At 47.1% G+C, this 14,899-nt stretch overlaps 3 protein-coding genes and 2 pseudogenes across 3 annotated transcripts; 3 read left to right on the forward strand and 2 right to left on the reverse strand.

Moving 5' to 3' along the window:
• Positions 1–3,172: 3,172 nt before the first annotated feature.
• On the forward strand, positions 3,173–3,484 carry LOC149444822 (histone H4). Its single transcript, XM_089654445.1, has one exon. The coding sequence runs from the start codon at positions 3,173–3,175 to the stop codon at positions 3,482–3,484; it is 312 nt and encodes a 103-aa protein (XP_089510571.1).
• A 1,827-nt stretch (positions 3,485–5,311) lies between these two features.
• Positions 5,312–5,766, reverse strand: LOC149444823 (histone H2A type 1-like; annotated as a pseudogene).
• Positions 5,767–6,067: 301 nt separating this feature from the next.
• On the forward strand, positions 6,068–6,913 carry LOC149444824 (histone H2B 1.1-like; annotated as a pseudogene).
• A 2,479-nt stretch (positions 6,914–9,392) lies between these two features.
• LOC149444825 (histone H3) lies at positions 9,393–9,844 on the forward strand. The gene has a single exon (XM_089654464.1). The coding sequence runs from the start codon at positions 9,406–9,408 to the stop codon at positions 9,814–9,816; it is 411 nt and encodes a 136-aa protein (XP_089510590.1). The 5' UTR covers positions 9,393–9,405; the 3' UTR covers positions 9,817–9,844.
• Positions 9,845–10,559: 715 nt separating this feature from the next.
• LOC149444826 (histone H1C-like) lies at positions 10,560–11,208 on the reverse strand. Its single transcript, XM_089654463.1, has one exon. It carries the CDS (start codon positions 11,206–11,208, stop codon positions 10,585–10,587), a length of 624 nt encoding a protein of 207 aa, XP_089510589.1. The 3' UTR covers positions 10,560–10,584.
• Positions 11,209–14,899: the final 3,691 nt, after the last annotated feature.

Here is a 14,899-nt window from a genome sequence, read left to right on the forward strand (position 1 = left end):
AAATTCTTGGTGGATGCAGGACACTACTTGTGCTCGCCACTGCACTTATGCGAATCGCCACTTCACCGAGTGATACTGCAGTGCTGGTATCCGAAAGACCAGGATGTACTAGGCCGCTAGTGTTTGCCAGTTCACCAAATGCTAGAGAGGCACTAGTACTGGCAGTCTGCTGCATATGAGAGTCATCATGCAATTGTACCACCTCAGCAACCTGGGAATGGGGTCAGGTATGCCTGACCTTAAAAGGGACCTCTACTCCATCGCCTGAGCTATCTGTCAGGGTGCCGCTTCTGTCTACAGATGTGTATTCTAAGGCAGAATCTGTCAGTGAGGCTTCCCCTTTGCTCTCATCTGACATGCTCAGAATTCTGTAGGCCTTTTCAGTAGAGTACCATTCGTTGGACATGTTGGCCACTAAATTTATGGGTACCAAGTGTGACTCATGGGAAAAAGAGCATCTGGCTGTCAGGAACTGCTTGAACCGCTACAAAAAAAATACCTGCATGTGCTAACAGAGATCAGGCCTGATTCTGCTAACTCTGCAGTTTTCTGTGCAATGCATAAGTGACAGTGATCTACTTACACTGCACTTGCTGGGGGAGAAGTGGGGTAGGAGTAGGGGCTAAACGCAGGTGCTGGAAGGTGGTGGGGCTGATCCTGCGAACGCTGTATTTTTGGGGGCACTATACTATTGTGAACACAGGTATAGTTCTAATGTGATCAAATATATTTATGCATTCAGACACTATACTAGGAATTGGTATTTATTGTGTATATGAGCTTGTCCCTGGTAATCAAAGGGTTAAATGTGATGACTGATGTAGTGGTGGGCAATCTTACGCTATCTGGGAGGGACGCTAATGCTAGCTGAAGATGTCAGAGACATTAATACAGCGATCAGTAAAAAAATCTGTACACTGTACTACAGACACTGGTGACAGAGGTGTGAAGGGGTTAACAGGGGGGAGATGAGGGGGTTAAATGTGACCTAGCTGTGCTTTTACTGTAAAAGTGTAATGCTTTTGACCCCCGTGGATCTGCTTTCTTCTCTCTCTGGAACAGAATACGACCGGGGAGAGAAGATTGCATCATTCCCTGTACCTGTGTAAGTGTAACCACAAGCACAGGAAGATCACTGATAGGTAAGGGATCAATCAGCAAATCCAGGCCAAATATCACTGGTCTGAATCTGCTGAGTGATTGGTGGGGCACTGAACCGCAACGCCCCTGGATCGGCAGGTGTGCACACCCATGGCCTGCGATCAATGCAGGAGCACAAGTCATGTATATATGCATATGATTTTGTGCAGGGAGCCCTCAGGGAGTAATTCTGCTATAGGATGGAGCTATGTGTCTTCCCCCATGTCATTTATCCTCAAGTTATGTTGTTGCAAAATCTAAAATAAATATATATTTTTTTAAATGTGTTATTATAATTTAAATGTTAAAATGTTATAATTATTTTATGATAATATATTATACATGTTAATTATGACAATTATACATTAATAATAGAAAATGCTTTCAGTGTGAGACTCTGGGGAAATGACATCTTATTCCAGGGACTGATCTTATCCGCCTTCCTTTAGTTGTGATGAGTTTCTCCTGAAGATCAGAGATCGTTCAATATATACCGAACAACGATCCTCCCGACTGAGGGAACAGATCTCATCACCTCCTTCACACTCCAAGTAGAAAAAAAGATGTTTTACTATCTGAAGGAAACGTCTATAACTGTCATTGGCTCAACTTTCTAATTGCTTCATTCAAAACTCCCGCCGGAATTCAATGTGACGTCACAGACAATCCGCCCTCTTACCGCCAAATCCGATATGGAGAACCGACCGCATCCATTTACCGTTTTATCTGGGAAGATCGATCAACCCTTCCATTCATTCCAGACTCTGCGATCAGCCAAACATCATTATAAGGACATTGCAAATATTCATATAAAGAACGTTTATTAAGATTTATGTTTTCCCTCCAATCCCTCAGAATACAAAACCCGACAAGATCTAGTTATTAGTCTGTTGATTTAGTTGTAGAGAAGAGATCAATGAAAAGTCTACAGAACAAGAAAACACTTCCTGCACTAGAAACATCGACACCGAGATCTCCGGATACATTTCTATGGACTTCTCGTCAGACAAACATTACTGGCTGATGAAGACAACGCCCACAGCTGTGATTGGTTAAGATTTTAAATCGCTGTCATCACATTCTGCCCGCCGGGATTGTGTAGATCGTTCCAGACAAATATTCCGCCCGATTATACCGCCAAATCCGACCTGAGAACTGATCAGATGAGACATTTATCCGAGAAGTATTATCATCGCTTTCATCCCAAGTAGATGTATTGATGAGTCTGGAGATGGATTTCCATATTTACCGAATCATGTAACACATTGTGAATACAAGTATTGTAGATTCCATGATCACATCTGTATACGATCATGTCACTGACCGATATTTATGTGTCCCTCCTTCAGACATGTAGCAGTTACAGATCCCCCTCCCCCCATATCACATCCAGAATATTCATAAAAACAAATGTGAAATGACTGGTAGGAATAAGGAGACTGCCAGAGAAATACGGACAATGTATCCAGAGAGAACATATGACATGTCTGAGGAACCAAATCGGTTTTCTCCTCCAAATCAGTCACTAAAAATCATCCAAATGTTTACAAGGGTCTAAATCAATGAAATTCTCTCAGAGGAATGAATGGCTGTGACCCCGCCCCTTTCCATCAGTCTCCCTTCAGGTCCACTAGGGAATTATAACCAGGAACGTGGGTTATCGGTATAAATGTTTGTGTTGTTTATTTCCAAGTCATATTTCTCAATATTAAATTGCTGTTAACAATAGTAACTGGTGATGATGGTTTGTGTTCTGAAATGTGAAAGATGAATGTTTCTGTGTAATCTCCGAGGAAGAAATAGAAAACCATTGAGAAGAATGAAGAGATTTCTCTCCTAGAGATGGATTTATATTTGAAAACCGCAGAATGTGTATAATGGTTACAAATGAATCCAATTGTATTGTGTGTAATGAATGGGTGTGACTCCGCCTCTTCCCAGGATGGTTCCCATCAGGTCCGCTCAGGCTCTATAAAAGGAAGGCGGGCCCAGCCCAGAGCTCAGTCGGTGTTTGTAGCAGAGAAGAATCGTCATGTCTGGTCGCGGTAAAGGAGGGAAGGGTCTGGGGAAAGGCGGCGCCAAGCGGCACAGGAAGGTGCTCCGGGACAACATCCAGGGCATCACCAAACCCGCCATCCGACGTTTGGCCCGCAGAGGAGGAGTCAAGCGCATCTCCGGCCTCATCTATGAGGAGACCCGCGGAGTGCTGAAAGTCTTCCTGGAGAATGTCATCCGCGATGCCGTCACCTACACCGAGCACGCCAAGAGGAAGACCGTCACCGCCATGGATGTCGTCTATGCTCTCAAACGACAGGGACGCACTCTCTACGGATTCGGAGGATAAATCTTCACAACCCCCCCCCCCCCCCCCCTTCATCGTCACAAAGGCCCTTCTCAGGGCCGCCCACCTTCTCATACAAAGGGCTATTGATTGATCTCCAGGGTTCTATCTGCTCCTCCTGGGGGGAGAAGGATTGCCGCTCATTGCAGTAATGGGGATAGTGGAACTCCATTCTTTCATCATACTATATAACAGGATGACGTCATGTATAGATATAGTTCAACAATTCCACTAACTAATCTGTCCAATCACCTGATTGCATAGTGTGTGATCAGTAATCGGGATGGATCTGGTTCGCAATGACGGATTTTGCATTCTAAGGTCTGAGCCTCGAATAATGAAAGGGTTAATGGATGCTTTACAAAGAGAAACACATTTAATTCTTCATACATGTAATTTCTCTATCAATTCATTGTACATATTTATCTGGCAGTGTCATGATTACATATTTCTATGAGATCTTTCAATATTCTGGATGTGATATGGGGGGGGGGATCTGTAATTTCTAAAAGTCTGACGGAAGGACAAATACATATCGGTCAGTGACATGATCGTATAGAGATCTGATGAAGAATCGTACAATACTTTATTCCCATCATATATGGCATGTATCCAGGGGCGGACTGACAACTCATGGGGCCCCCTACTGACCTCGGGCAGTTTCCAAGATTCCAAATGGTCAGTCCGCCCCTGCATGTATCTCACATGTTCTGTGTGTTGCAGGGGGGGAGGGGAATCCTGGCTTGACTATGGATACAAGACAATATAAGGAAGTAATCAGAATCCATTTCTAGTCATTGTGATTTAGTCCGCAAACACATTGGATATAGAGGATCCTGGGGACAGAGAACAGAACAAGGATTGACATGACTCAGTAATCACCGACATCCATCTGTAGACATCCCTGACTAATCAATACAACTGTCTGGAATTAAAGCGGTGATATTTCTCGGATGTCTCATCTGATGATCTCCTTTGTTCTCCGGCTCGGATTTGGCGGTATAATCGGGCGGAATATTTCTCTGGAACGATCTACACAATTCCGGCGGGAGAATTTGAAATCTCAGCCAGTAATGCATTTCTTACGAGAAGTAAAAAAAAAAAAAAGTATTCGGAGATCTCTATTCCTAGTGCAGGAATTTCTCCATCTTGTCGGGTTTTGAGTACAAATAAAACATTTCACATGAATATCTGCAATGCTCGGAATGAATGGAAGGATTGATCGATCTTCCCGGATAAAACGGTAAATGGATGCAGATTGTCGGTAACGGTCCATAGAACTCCGGCGGGAAATTGGAATGTATTAGACAATTGAAGAAATTACAGTTTTTTATTCAAATAAGACAAAAAACAATGTGGGGAGGAAATGATCTGATCAGGAAATGTGATAATCTCACTGAAATTATTCTCTATTTTTACCTTTTAGAATTCGGATGTGTAATCCGGTTATCAGCTACAAATAACCCGCCCAATCCCGGGGCGCCGAGAGATCACTTTCTCCCCAGAAAGTTCAACATAGAAATCCTTCCCGGCGTCCAAACGTCTTCCTATGGAGAAGCAGAGATGACACCCGGATGTAGAGGAGACTTACTGTCCGGACGGCGGGAAGGATTTCCACCGTTTAGAATTGTCATTACAAACACGTGACAGCTTCCATCCCAGAACGTCCTTTACTAATCCGAGATCTACAGAGCAGGACGGAGGGAAGAAGTCGCCGACTTTCCTCCTCCACCCCCCCCAGACCCCGAGAATCCCATAGAAGCGGGAGATAGAGAGGAGTGTGGGATTCATGTCCATAGAAGCCGTATGTCCGCCCTTTGTATGGAGATGTGGGGGGCTCTGAGAAGAGCCGTTGTGTTGGCGGATAGAAGGGAATCCTGTGGGGGGATTACTTGCTCTTGGCGGCCTTGTGGCTCTCGGTCTTCTTGGGCAGCAGCACGGCCTGGATGTTGGGCAGGACTCCTCCCTGGGCGATGGTGACGCCGCCCAGCAGCTTGTTGAGCTCCTCGTCGTTGCGGACAGCCAGCTGGAGGTGTCGGGGGATGATGCGGGTCTTCTTGTTGTCTCGGGCGGCGTTGCCGGCCAGCTCCAGGATCTCAGCCGTCAGATACTCCAGGACGGCGGCCAGATAGACGGGAGCTCCGGCCCCGACCCGCTCGGCATAGTTGCCCTTCCGGAGCAGGCGGTGAACACGACCGACGGGAAACTGCAGACCGGCCCGGGACGATCGGGTCTTGGCCTTAGCCTCCTTGTTTGCCGCGACCAGACATGATTGGATGACTGACGAATCACACACAGATAGGCCCCAGCAGCCGCTTCCTCTCCTTTATACACTCCATGCTCTGACGTCACACGCTGGGATTGGTTGCTTTAGAATTCAGCTAATAGCGGTCAGACTTATTTCTACACCAATCTGTAACTGAGAAAAGAAAGCATGACGTCATCATCCATCACCTGACTGAGTCCTCCAATAGAAGAGTGAGGAGGGATGAGATTCCTTTGCATAGGCCGCCTATAAAAGCAGCACATGAGGGCGGCTCCAGCACACTTTCCCCGCAGCCAGCCAAGTAGTGGTGAACCCTGATCATGCCTGAACCAGCCAAGTCTGCGCCGGCGCCCAAAATAGGGCTCCAAGAAAGCCGTGACTAAGACCCAGAAGAAGGACGGCAAGAAGCGGAGGAAGACTAGGAAGGAGAGTTATGCCATCTACGTGTACAAGGTGCTCAAGCAGGTCCACCCCGACACCGGCATCTCGTCCAAGGCCATGAGCATCATGAACTCCTTCGTCAATGACATCTTCGAGCGCATCGCCGGCGAAGCTTCCCGCCTGGCTCATTACAACAAGCGCTCCACCATCACCTCCCGGGAGATCCAGACCGCCGTCCGCCTCCTCCTGCCCGGAGAGCTGGCCAAGCACGCCGTCTCCGAGGGCACCAAGGCCGTCACCAAGTACACCAGCGCCAAGTAATCCCCCCCGGGGCCCCATCATCCCAACAAGGACACAAAGGCTCTTCTAAGAGCCGCCCACCATTCCAATCACTGAGCTGTCATCACATTGTATTGCCGCTAGAGGTCCCCCACACGTCACACTTACACTGGACATTCGTTCTAGGGACGGACTAACCTGCACATTGGGGGGGATGGGAGGATTGGCTGCAATGCTCAACACTCCCATTAGGTGTCACTATATTACACACATAGACGGGAAGGATTTTCTTGTTTCTCTTTTCTGCTCTGCTTGATACATTGTTACACGTAGTAGAGGCGAATGTTTAACTCTTCACTGACTGATATATGTGCGGCTGTAACATGGCATCATAGGAAATTATACAGAAATCATGGAGACATTACTCCATATATTACTAGGAATAGATTTACTGATTTCATATAGTACGAGATGTGGAAAGCATTACATTTTAACTTCATTAGGAACCAGTACAAAATAGATTACAAATTATAAACACCAAGCAAACATAAAATGCATTTCTAATAAGTGGTTATTATGGATCTGCATGGGGATTATGGGTGGAATATTTATTTTTAAGGGGATTTTTATTGGAGTTCTGACAGTATATAATACATGTGCTGGATCATTGAAGCAGTATTAACATCCCAATATTCTTTTATAACCAAAAACATTCACATAATATTGAGACATCTAGAAAATCAAGGTTGATACAACTAACTCTTGTCTGTCTGGACAATGGATAGTAAAATATCCAGGAAAGGGGGGGGGGGGGGGGGGAAATTGTTTAGTGGAACAGGAGATAAGATACAGTAAAAGAGGGAGTAGAAAGGAAGGTGGGGGTGTTAAAAGGGAGAGGTAAGTAAAGAATAGAGAGCACAGAGAATAGAAGGATCTCAGATGACTTGTTTGGTTAAGTTAAACGTGTGAAAGACATTAGTTCCCTCAGTAGCATTTGAAAGAGAATCATTCCTAGTGTTACCATATCACTAGAGCCTGCCTGGTGTGAAGGGGGACCAGGTAGTGGAAGCATATATATCCCTCTATGGGGACGAGACGTCTGAATAGATACTAGGGAGCTCTGACTCAGATGTAGTGTAGCTCAGGTTTGTATCATCTGAGCTGAAGGGAAACATTGTCAACATGTCCAGTAGGCTGGAAGGGCAGGTGTGGGATACAATTTAGTGATGTAATTGATCCATTTACAATTGAAAAGTTTGAGAGGTAGAGACTTGAAGATCCAGATGTTCTATGCAAAGTTGGCTGTTGAGGCATTGTTTCAAATCTATTGACGGTGGGGTTAGCGACGTCCACTTTATATAGGATGACTCTCCTGGCTGACATTAAACAGGTGGCTAGCCAAGGTTTGTGTTTATTGCTGAGCAATTGATGGCTAAGACCAATACTTTCGGCAATATAGTGTATATGCAGGAGCATATCTACCGAGAGGCAAACAAGGTGTTTGCCTAGGGCAGCAATTTTTAGGGGGGTAGCACCGCTCCCCAGATGAAGGGACCTTTTGGGCAGGGCTGAGCAGAGGGGTCGCACCAGTAACCTTGCAGTGGCCAGGACAGCAGGAGAATCAATGCGGGGGGGGGGGGGGGGCAGTTGCAGGGGATGGTCCTGTACCTCTCCCTCCAGCAGCTGACGAGCCAGGACCAGAGGACAGTCTGGAGCAGAGAGAGGAGAAGTGTCGGAGAGGAATGAGTCCGGAGGAGGTGAGTTGTGTTGTGTTCTGTGGGATCTCCCTGCCTCCCTCCCTACACTGCTGGATCATATGGGGCATCAAAAAATCTAAATACACCACTGTGTATATGTATGTATCTTTCTTTTTTTTCTCTCTTTTTTCTGTACAACATTCTGTGAATTTCAGGTGCATCAGATTATTACAATTTATAACCTCCACTTTCCATTCTGTGTGTTACAGTTATCATGAATGGGGGGGGGGGGGGGGCATTGGACCAATTTATTTCCCTCCCCCTTTACGTCATCTAATTTACTGAATTATGGACAGTAATAGTCCTCTCTCGGAGATTGCAATTCTTACATTGATAAGACGTTTGAATATATAATTATAAACATCTTTCTTATCAATGTTTTCCCATCTGGCAGTAAGGAGCTCCCAGAGAGATCGGGATATTCTGCTAACAGAGATAACCTGCAGATCTTGGCGGGAATTAAAAAAAAAAAAACATTCTGAAAATATAAGACACATGAATAAAATAATGTTTGTTACAAATAAACTCGTAAATGTAAAATGAATGGGATGAATTGCTGCAGACTAGATGTCCGCCTCCTCCCATCCTCAGCGATAGATTGTCATTGTGCCATCAAAGTCCACACTGTCCTCGCCGGGATCGGATTGTCCTTGGAAGTGGGATTCGGAGAGAAAAGGCAGAAATCACATTGTATCTCCTCCCAGATCCGCACACAAGTCATGTCTCTTGTCATCTCGCTCTTCTATAGACAATACATTGCAGCCCTTCTGACTGTCCCTGTTAGTCCACAATTGTGCTGGATGGACCGAGATGGGCGACAAACGTTCTGCTTCTTAGTCCCGAACAGAGGAATCATCGGATCCGTGAGATCGGAGGAGGATCTTCTGTCATCCCATTCACTGTATTATGGAGGAATCCAGTCCGATGTCAGTGGATGTAATTGTTACATTGTACAGGGAGTCTCTGATCTCTGATTATTAGCAGATCTCTGATTAATCTTCTCTTCTTTGGTAGTAAGGAGAGCTCCGAGCATTGGATGATGTGGAGGAAATCCCCTCCCCACCCCTGACACAGCGGGCTTCTCTACCTACAGAGATCACGTGCAGATCTCTTTTTATGTAACCCAATCATTAGAAGGGGGCGTGGCGTAGTTCTCCAATCAGAGGGAAGAGATGTGTATAAATTGCTCTGCAGAGAGGAGGCGCATTATATTCGCAGTTCCTGGCAAGAGAGGAGTAGAGATGGCTCGTACCAAGCAGACCGCCCGTAAGTCCACCGGAGGGAAAGCTCCCCGCAAGCAGCTGGCCACCAAAGCCGCCCGCAAGAGCGCCCCGGCCACCGGCGGAGTGAAGAAGCCTCACCGCTACAGGCCCGGCACCGTGGCTCTCCGAGAGATCCGCCGCTACCAGAAATCCACCGAGCTGCTCATCCGCAAGCTGCCCTTCCAGCGCCTCGTCCGAGAGATCGCCCAGGACTTCAAGACCGACCTGCGCTTCCAGAGCTCCGCCGTCATGGCTCTGCAGGAGGCCGCAGAGGCTTATCTCGTCGGACTCTTCGAGGACACCAACCTCTGCGCCATCCACGCCAAGAGGGTCACCATCATGCCCAAAGACATCCAGCTGGCACGCCGCATCCGCGGAGAGAGGGCCTAGACCCCCCCCGCAACAGACATTCCACACAACCCGCCAACCAACGGCTCTTCTCAGAGCCACAACCTCCCCCCACACAGAGCTCTACACTACCGAACTACAATGAATACAACACCCGGGAACAGGCTTCTGTTGTCGGGGAAATCTCTACTTCCTCCTCTCAGCCCCCCCCCCGGTACCGGCATTCCTTTTATTTCTAAAACGCTCATAACTCCAGACATGGAATGTAAGTGATCCGTACAATGAGATCCATCCTCCAAATGGCACCTGGAAAGCCGCTCCCCGTGTTGTATTGTGTTGTAGAGGCGATCCATCCATAGGAAGGAGTCCATTGTCCGCACAACACGATGTTCTCGGTGCGATCATTAGATCCCGTCCAGAGGATGATGTGTCCCCGATCATTACATGGCGTTTCCGTACAACTTCCACAATGGCCGCAATAATAATGAAGGCTGGGAATTCCTTGTAGAACGATCGGGAAATGTTCATTGTTACCCCTCCCCAGACAGTGTGCGGGAAATGGCAGATCTCCAACTGTGTGGAGGGGGGTCGGGCCTGTAAAATGTATCGGGAGGTATCTCGCCGTTGGCCAACCAGTAATCATTTGTAGGATTGGAGGAATCGTTGATGACCTATAAGGGACAAGTGTACAATGTGAGGAGGGAGAATGCGGCTCGTGGTCGGTGTATGTATGGAGAGCTCTGTTGGGGGGAGGTGGGGGGCTCTGAGAAGAGCCTTTGGGGGGGTGGAGATGAAGGAGGTCGCCGCCCATTATTTCTTCTTCGGAGCGGCCTTCTTGGGCTTAGCCGCCTTCTTAGCTGCCGGCTTGGCCTTAGCGGGACTCTTGGCGCCTTTTTTCGGCTTGGCTGCAGCTTTGCTCTTCTTGGGGCTCTTGGTCACCTTCTTGGCGGCAGCCTTTGCCGGTCTCTTGGCGACCGGCTTCTTCTTTGGGGACTTGGCGACCTTCTTGGCGGCCGGTTTCTTGGGCTTAGCTGCAGCCGATGGCTTCTTGTTGCTCTTCTTGGCTGCGGTCGCCTTGCCGCCGTCGGGCTGCTTCTTGTTGATCTTGAACGATCCGGAGGCCCCATGGCCTTTGACCTGGACGAGGCTCCCCTTAGTCACCAGCGCCTTGAGGGCGATCTTCAGGCGGCTCTTGTTCTTGTCCACATCGTATCCTCCGGCGGACAGGACCTTCTTCAGGGCGGCCAGGGACACCCCGCTGCGCTCCTTGGAAGCGGACACGGCTTGGACGAGGAGCTCGGACACGGCGGGACCGGACGCCTTCTTGATGCCTTTCTTGGCTCCTCCTCCGGCTGACGCCTTCTTAGCCGGCTTCTTCTTGGCGGCGGCCTCCGCTGGAGGAGCGGCGGCTGGGGCGCTCTCAGTCTCCGTCATGACTCGTGAAATGTTTCCAAAATAGTTTATTACAAATTATACGACCTCCTAACACTGCGATTGGTTGATACACAACTCGACTCTGAGCTGCTATTGGTTACACATCAGACACGCCCACTGGCTGTCATTCCAGTGTTGGAGTATATTCTCTCCCTTCATGTGTTTCCCGGTAGATATAAAACCGATTTTATTCCGAAATAGAACGATTTCCGATGTGCACCGGGGAGCCGATCTGCTCCCTGGACTGTCACTTATCGGGGTCACTTCCAGCTGTCAGGAGCTGCTCACGAGGCTGAACACAGAGGCTGCAAACACAACCATCCTCCGGAGTGGGGGGCCCATTCTGCCTTCTACCTGCTTGGGGGGACACATTCTACCCACAAAACAATCTGCTCCCATCCCCCACTACAATCCGCTTCACATTACACGAGGGAAGAGGGGAGATCACCAAACATTTCCCTCTAATACACAACTCGGCTCATCTCTAGCTGACTACAAGGAGCCGGGAACAAAAACATCGGCCGATCACAGGAGATCCATGTGTCATGTCATGGCAGACATTGGGACAGATACAAAGGGCTCCGCCCATTACAGGGTGTCAGGTGTCATGTCATGGCAGACACTAGAAGTACATTATATATTACATGTTCTAATCAGCTGACACCTTTGTATTTCTATACATCATATTATGGACATCATCTCTTATATATTGTCATCCAAATATGTTGAGTTTATTACCACATATTACTATACAGATATATATACTACTCAGGTATTATGTTTCCTTGTATAGCACTACCCCTTAGGGGGTCACTGATGTTTTGGGTTCCCCTATAGTCCTGCTCAGCCAGCCAACACAAATTTTCACAATAACTTGCATCCAGGAGACACTAACCAGTCCTTGAGCTCTATTTTGAAGTTTTATTAGGGAAATTGATCTTGCATAGGGGTGTATGGGATGCCCAATGGAACTGTGAAACTGAGGACAACTGCCTGGAACTATATACAGTACAAGTTTTAGACTTAAAAAAACAAAAAAATAAAAACACCTTTTTTACTTTTAAGTTGTTTGAAAAATCTCTGCACAAGTACTCTGTGACATGAAAAATTACAGCACCCACCATTTTATTCATTAGGGTGCAGGGGCGGACTGACCATTTGGAAACTCGGGCGCTGCCCAAGGGCCCGGGGTCAGTAGGGGGCCCCATGAGATGCCCCTGGTACCTTTTTTGAGTTTGGGCAAGGACGCAGGGGCCCCATGATCCCCTATTGCCCAGGGGCCCCATGAGTTGTCAGTCCGCCCCTGCTAGGGTGTCTGCTTTAAAAAATAGATATAATGTTTGGGCGTTGAAAAAAAATCAGTATTTTTTGCTAGGAAATTATTTTGATGTGAACAAAAAGTGTCAGAAAAGTCTTGGTCTTCAGGTGGTTAGAAGAGTGAATGATGTGTGGCATAAACTTCTAATGTTGGGCATAAAACGCCCCCACCCCCCAAAACAACCCGTTTTTGCAAAGTAGACACCCCAAACTATTTGCTGAGAGATATGCTGAGGCAATAGAATCATTTATTTTTTTTTACCACAAGTTTTTGAAAAATGACAAAAGTTTTTTTTACACAAAATTGGCACTTAAATTATTTACTGCTCATACATGCCACGAGTATATGAGGAATTACTCCCCAAAATACATTCTGCTACTTCTCCAGAATATGGGGGTACCACATGTGAGAGAATTTTTGGCAGTCTAGCCAAGTACAGGACCCCAAAATCCAACAAGCACCTTCAGGATTTTAAAGGGCTTTATTTCCTCATTTCACTTTCTCACTACCCCTATCACAGTTTCGAAGGTCCTGAAATGCCAGGATAGCACCTAACTCCCCCAAATGACCCCTTTTTGGAAAGTAGACACCACAAGGAATTTGGTAAGAAGCATGGTGATGATTTTGCAGATCTCGTTTGTTGTCACAAGTTTTTGATAAAGGAAGAAAGAAAATAAAAACATGTTTTTCTTTTCTTCTATATTTCAGACCTTGTGAGAAAAAATGAGGTCTGTAAAATACTCACCATGCCTCTTTTTAAATTCCTTGGGGTGTCTACTTTCCAGAAAGGTTTTTTTTCTTGTTTTTTTTTTTTTTTTTTTGGGGGGGGGGGGTTGTTGCTGCTACGCTGGCATTCCAGGGCCTCCACAACTGTGATAAGTAGTGAGAAAGTGAAATGAGAAAGTTACGCACCTTCAGACTTTCAAAGAGGTCATTGGATTGCAGGCTCCTGTATGTGGGTAGGCTCCCGAAAAGTCTCACACATGTGGTATCCCCATACTCGGTAGAAGTAGCAGAATGTATTTTGGGGTGTAATTCCACATATACTCATGGCTTGTGTGAGCAATATATAATTTAAATGAAGACTTTGTGTAAAAAAAAAAAAAAAAAAGGTTTTGTCATTTTCCAGAAACTTGTGGAAAAAAAATAAATCTTTCATGGACTCAATATGCCTCTGGGTCATATGGGGATGTTTGTACTGTCCTGGTATTTTAGCACCTCAAGAAATGTGATGGGCAATCAAAAAGTAAAAGCTGTGTAAATTCCATTATCTATACCATAGATTGTAAATGCTATAACTTTCACACAAAGCAATCAATATACACTTATTGGGATTGTTTTTACCAAAAACATGTAGCCGAATACATGTTGGCTTACATTTATGACTAACTTTGAGTTTGCTATATATTTTTTATAGCCGAAAGTAAAAAAATATAGTTTTTATTAAAAATTTTTGGTCTTTTTTTGTTTATAGCGTGGAAAAAAGGGCATAAATTCTGTTTTGATGCTCTGTACCATTATCAGTTAAACTAGTGCAGCGCCGAATAGCAAAAAGAGGCCTCGTTATTATGGGTAGTAAATCCTCAGGATGGCAAGTGGTTAAGAGTTAATTCCTGGCTCTGAGGCTGCTCTCTCAACCCTACCCTTGCCCCACAGGATACAGGATGGACAAATGGGTGTATAGACGGGCGTATTTGCCGCTAGGCAAACTAGGCATTTGCCTAGGGCAGAACTTTTCAGGGGGGCAGCACGGCGGCAGTGCCGCCCCCCCCCCCTTTCCCACGGAAGGGACATTTCCGTGGGAAAGGGACAGAGGAGAGCGGAGTGCTGGGCGGATACCCGGTGTGCGCTCGGAGTGCGTGAGGGGCGGGGCCCGCTGTCAGTGTGCCGGGATCCTCAGGAAGGCCAAAAGGTGCCGCTGAGGAGGAAGCAGAAGAGGACGAGGTGAGGGGGGTGGAGCCGGCCCACTCCTTTGCAGCAGCCGCAGGAGATAGTGGGGGAGAAGGGACACAGGCGCCCATCCTGGAATGATCCTGACACCATCTGGAGGAGCCGCTGCCGGACAGGTAAGTGCTTGGAGGACTGGTGCTCCCTCGGTCCTGTCTCACTGTCCCCTGATAAACTGCCCCCCACCTGTTCTACTTCCCTCCCCCGTCCCATTGCCCCCCATCCATCACTCTGCCCCCACATGTCACTCTGCCCCACACCTGTTCCACTTCCCCCTCCTGTCCCCCACATTGTCCCACTACCACCCATCTGTCCCCACTGCCCCCCACCTGTCCCTCTGTGCTCCTCCTGTCCATCTGCCTCTCACCTGTCTCTCTGCGCTCCTCCTGTCCATGTGTGCTCCTTCTCCTGTCCCACTGCCCCTCA

Source organism: Staurois parvus, unplaced genomic scaffold, assembly GCF_062004578.1.
Source record: "Staurois parvus isolate SC_StPar_1 unplaced genomic scaffold, SC_StPar_1.0 ptg000769l, whole genome shotgun sequence".
Classification (NCBI taxonomy): domain Eukaryota; kingdom Metazoa; phylum Chordata; class Amphibia; order Anura; family Ranidae; genus Staurois; species Staurois parvus.

Excerpts from the sequence above, each read along its gene's own strand:
- LOC149444822 (XM_089654445.1), top strand. The coding sequence starts at position 3,173 with ATGTCTGGTCGCGGTAAAGGAGGGAAGGGTCTGGGGAAAGGCGGCGCC.
- LOC149444825 (XM_089654464.1), top strand. The coding sequence starts at position 9,406 with ATGGCTCGTACCAAGCAGACCGCCCGTAAGTCCACCGGAGGGAAAGCT.
- LOC149444826 (XM_089654463.1), bottom strand. The coding sequence starts at position 11,208 with ATGACGGAGACTGAGAGCGCCCCAGCCGCCGCTCCTCCAGCGGAGGCC.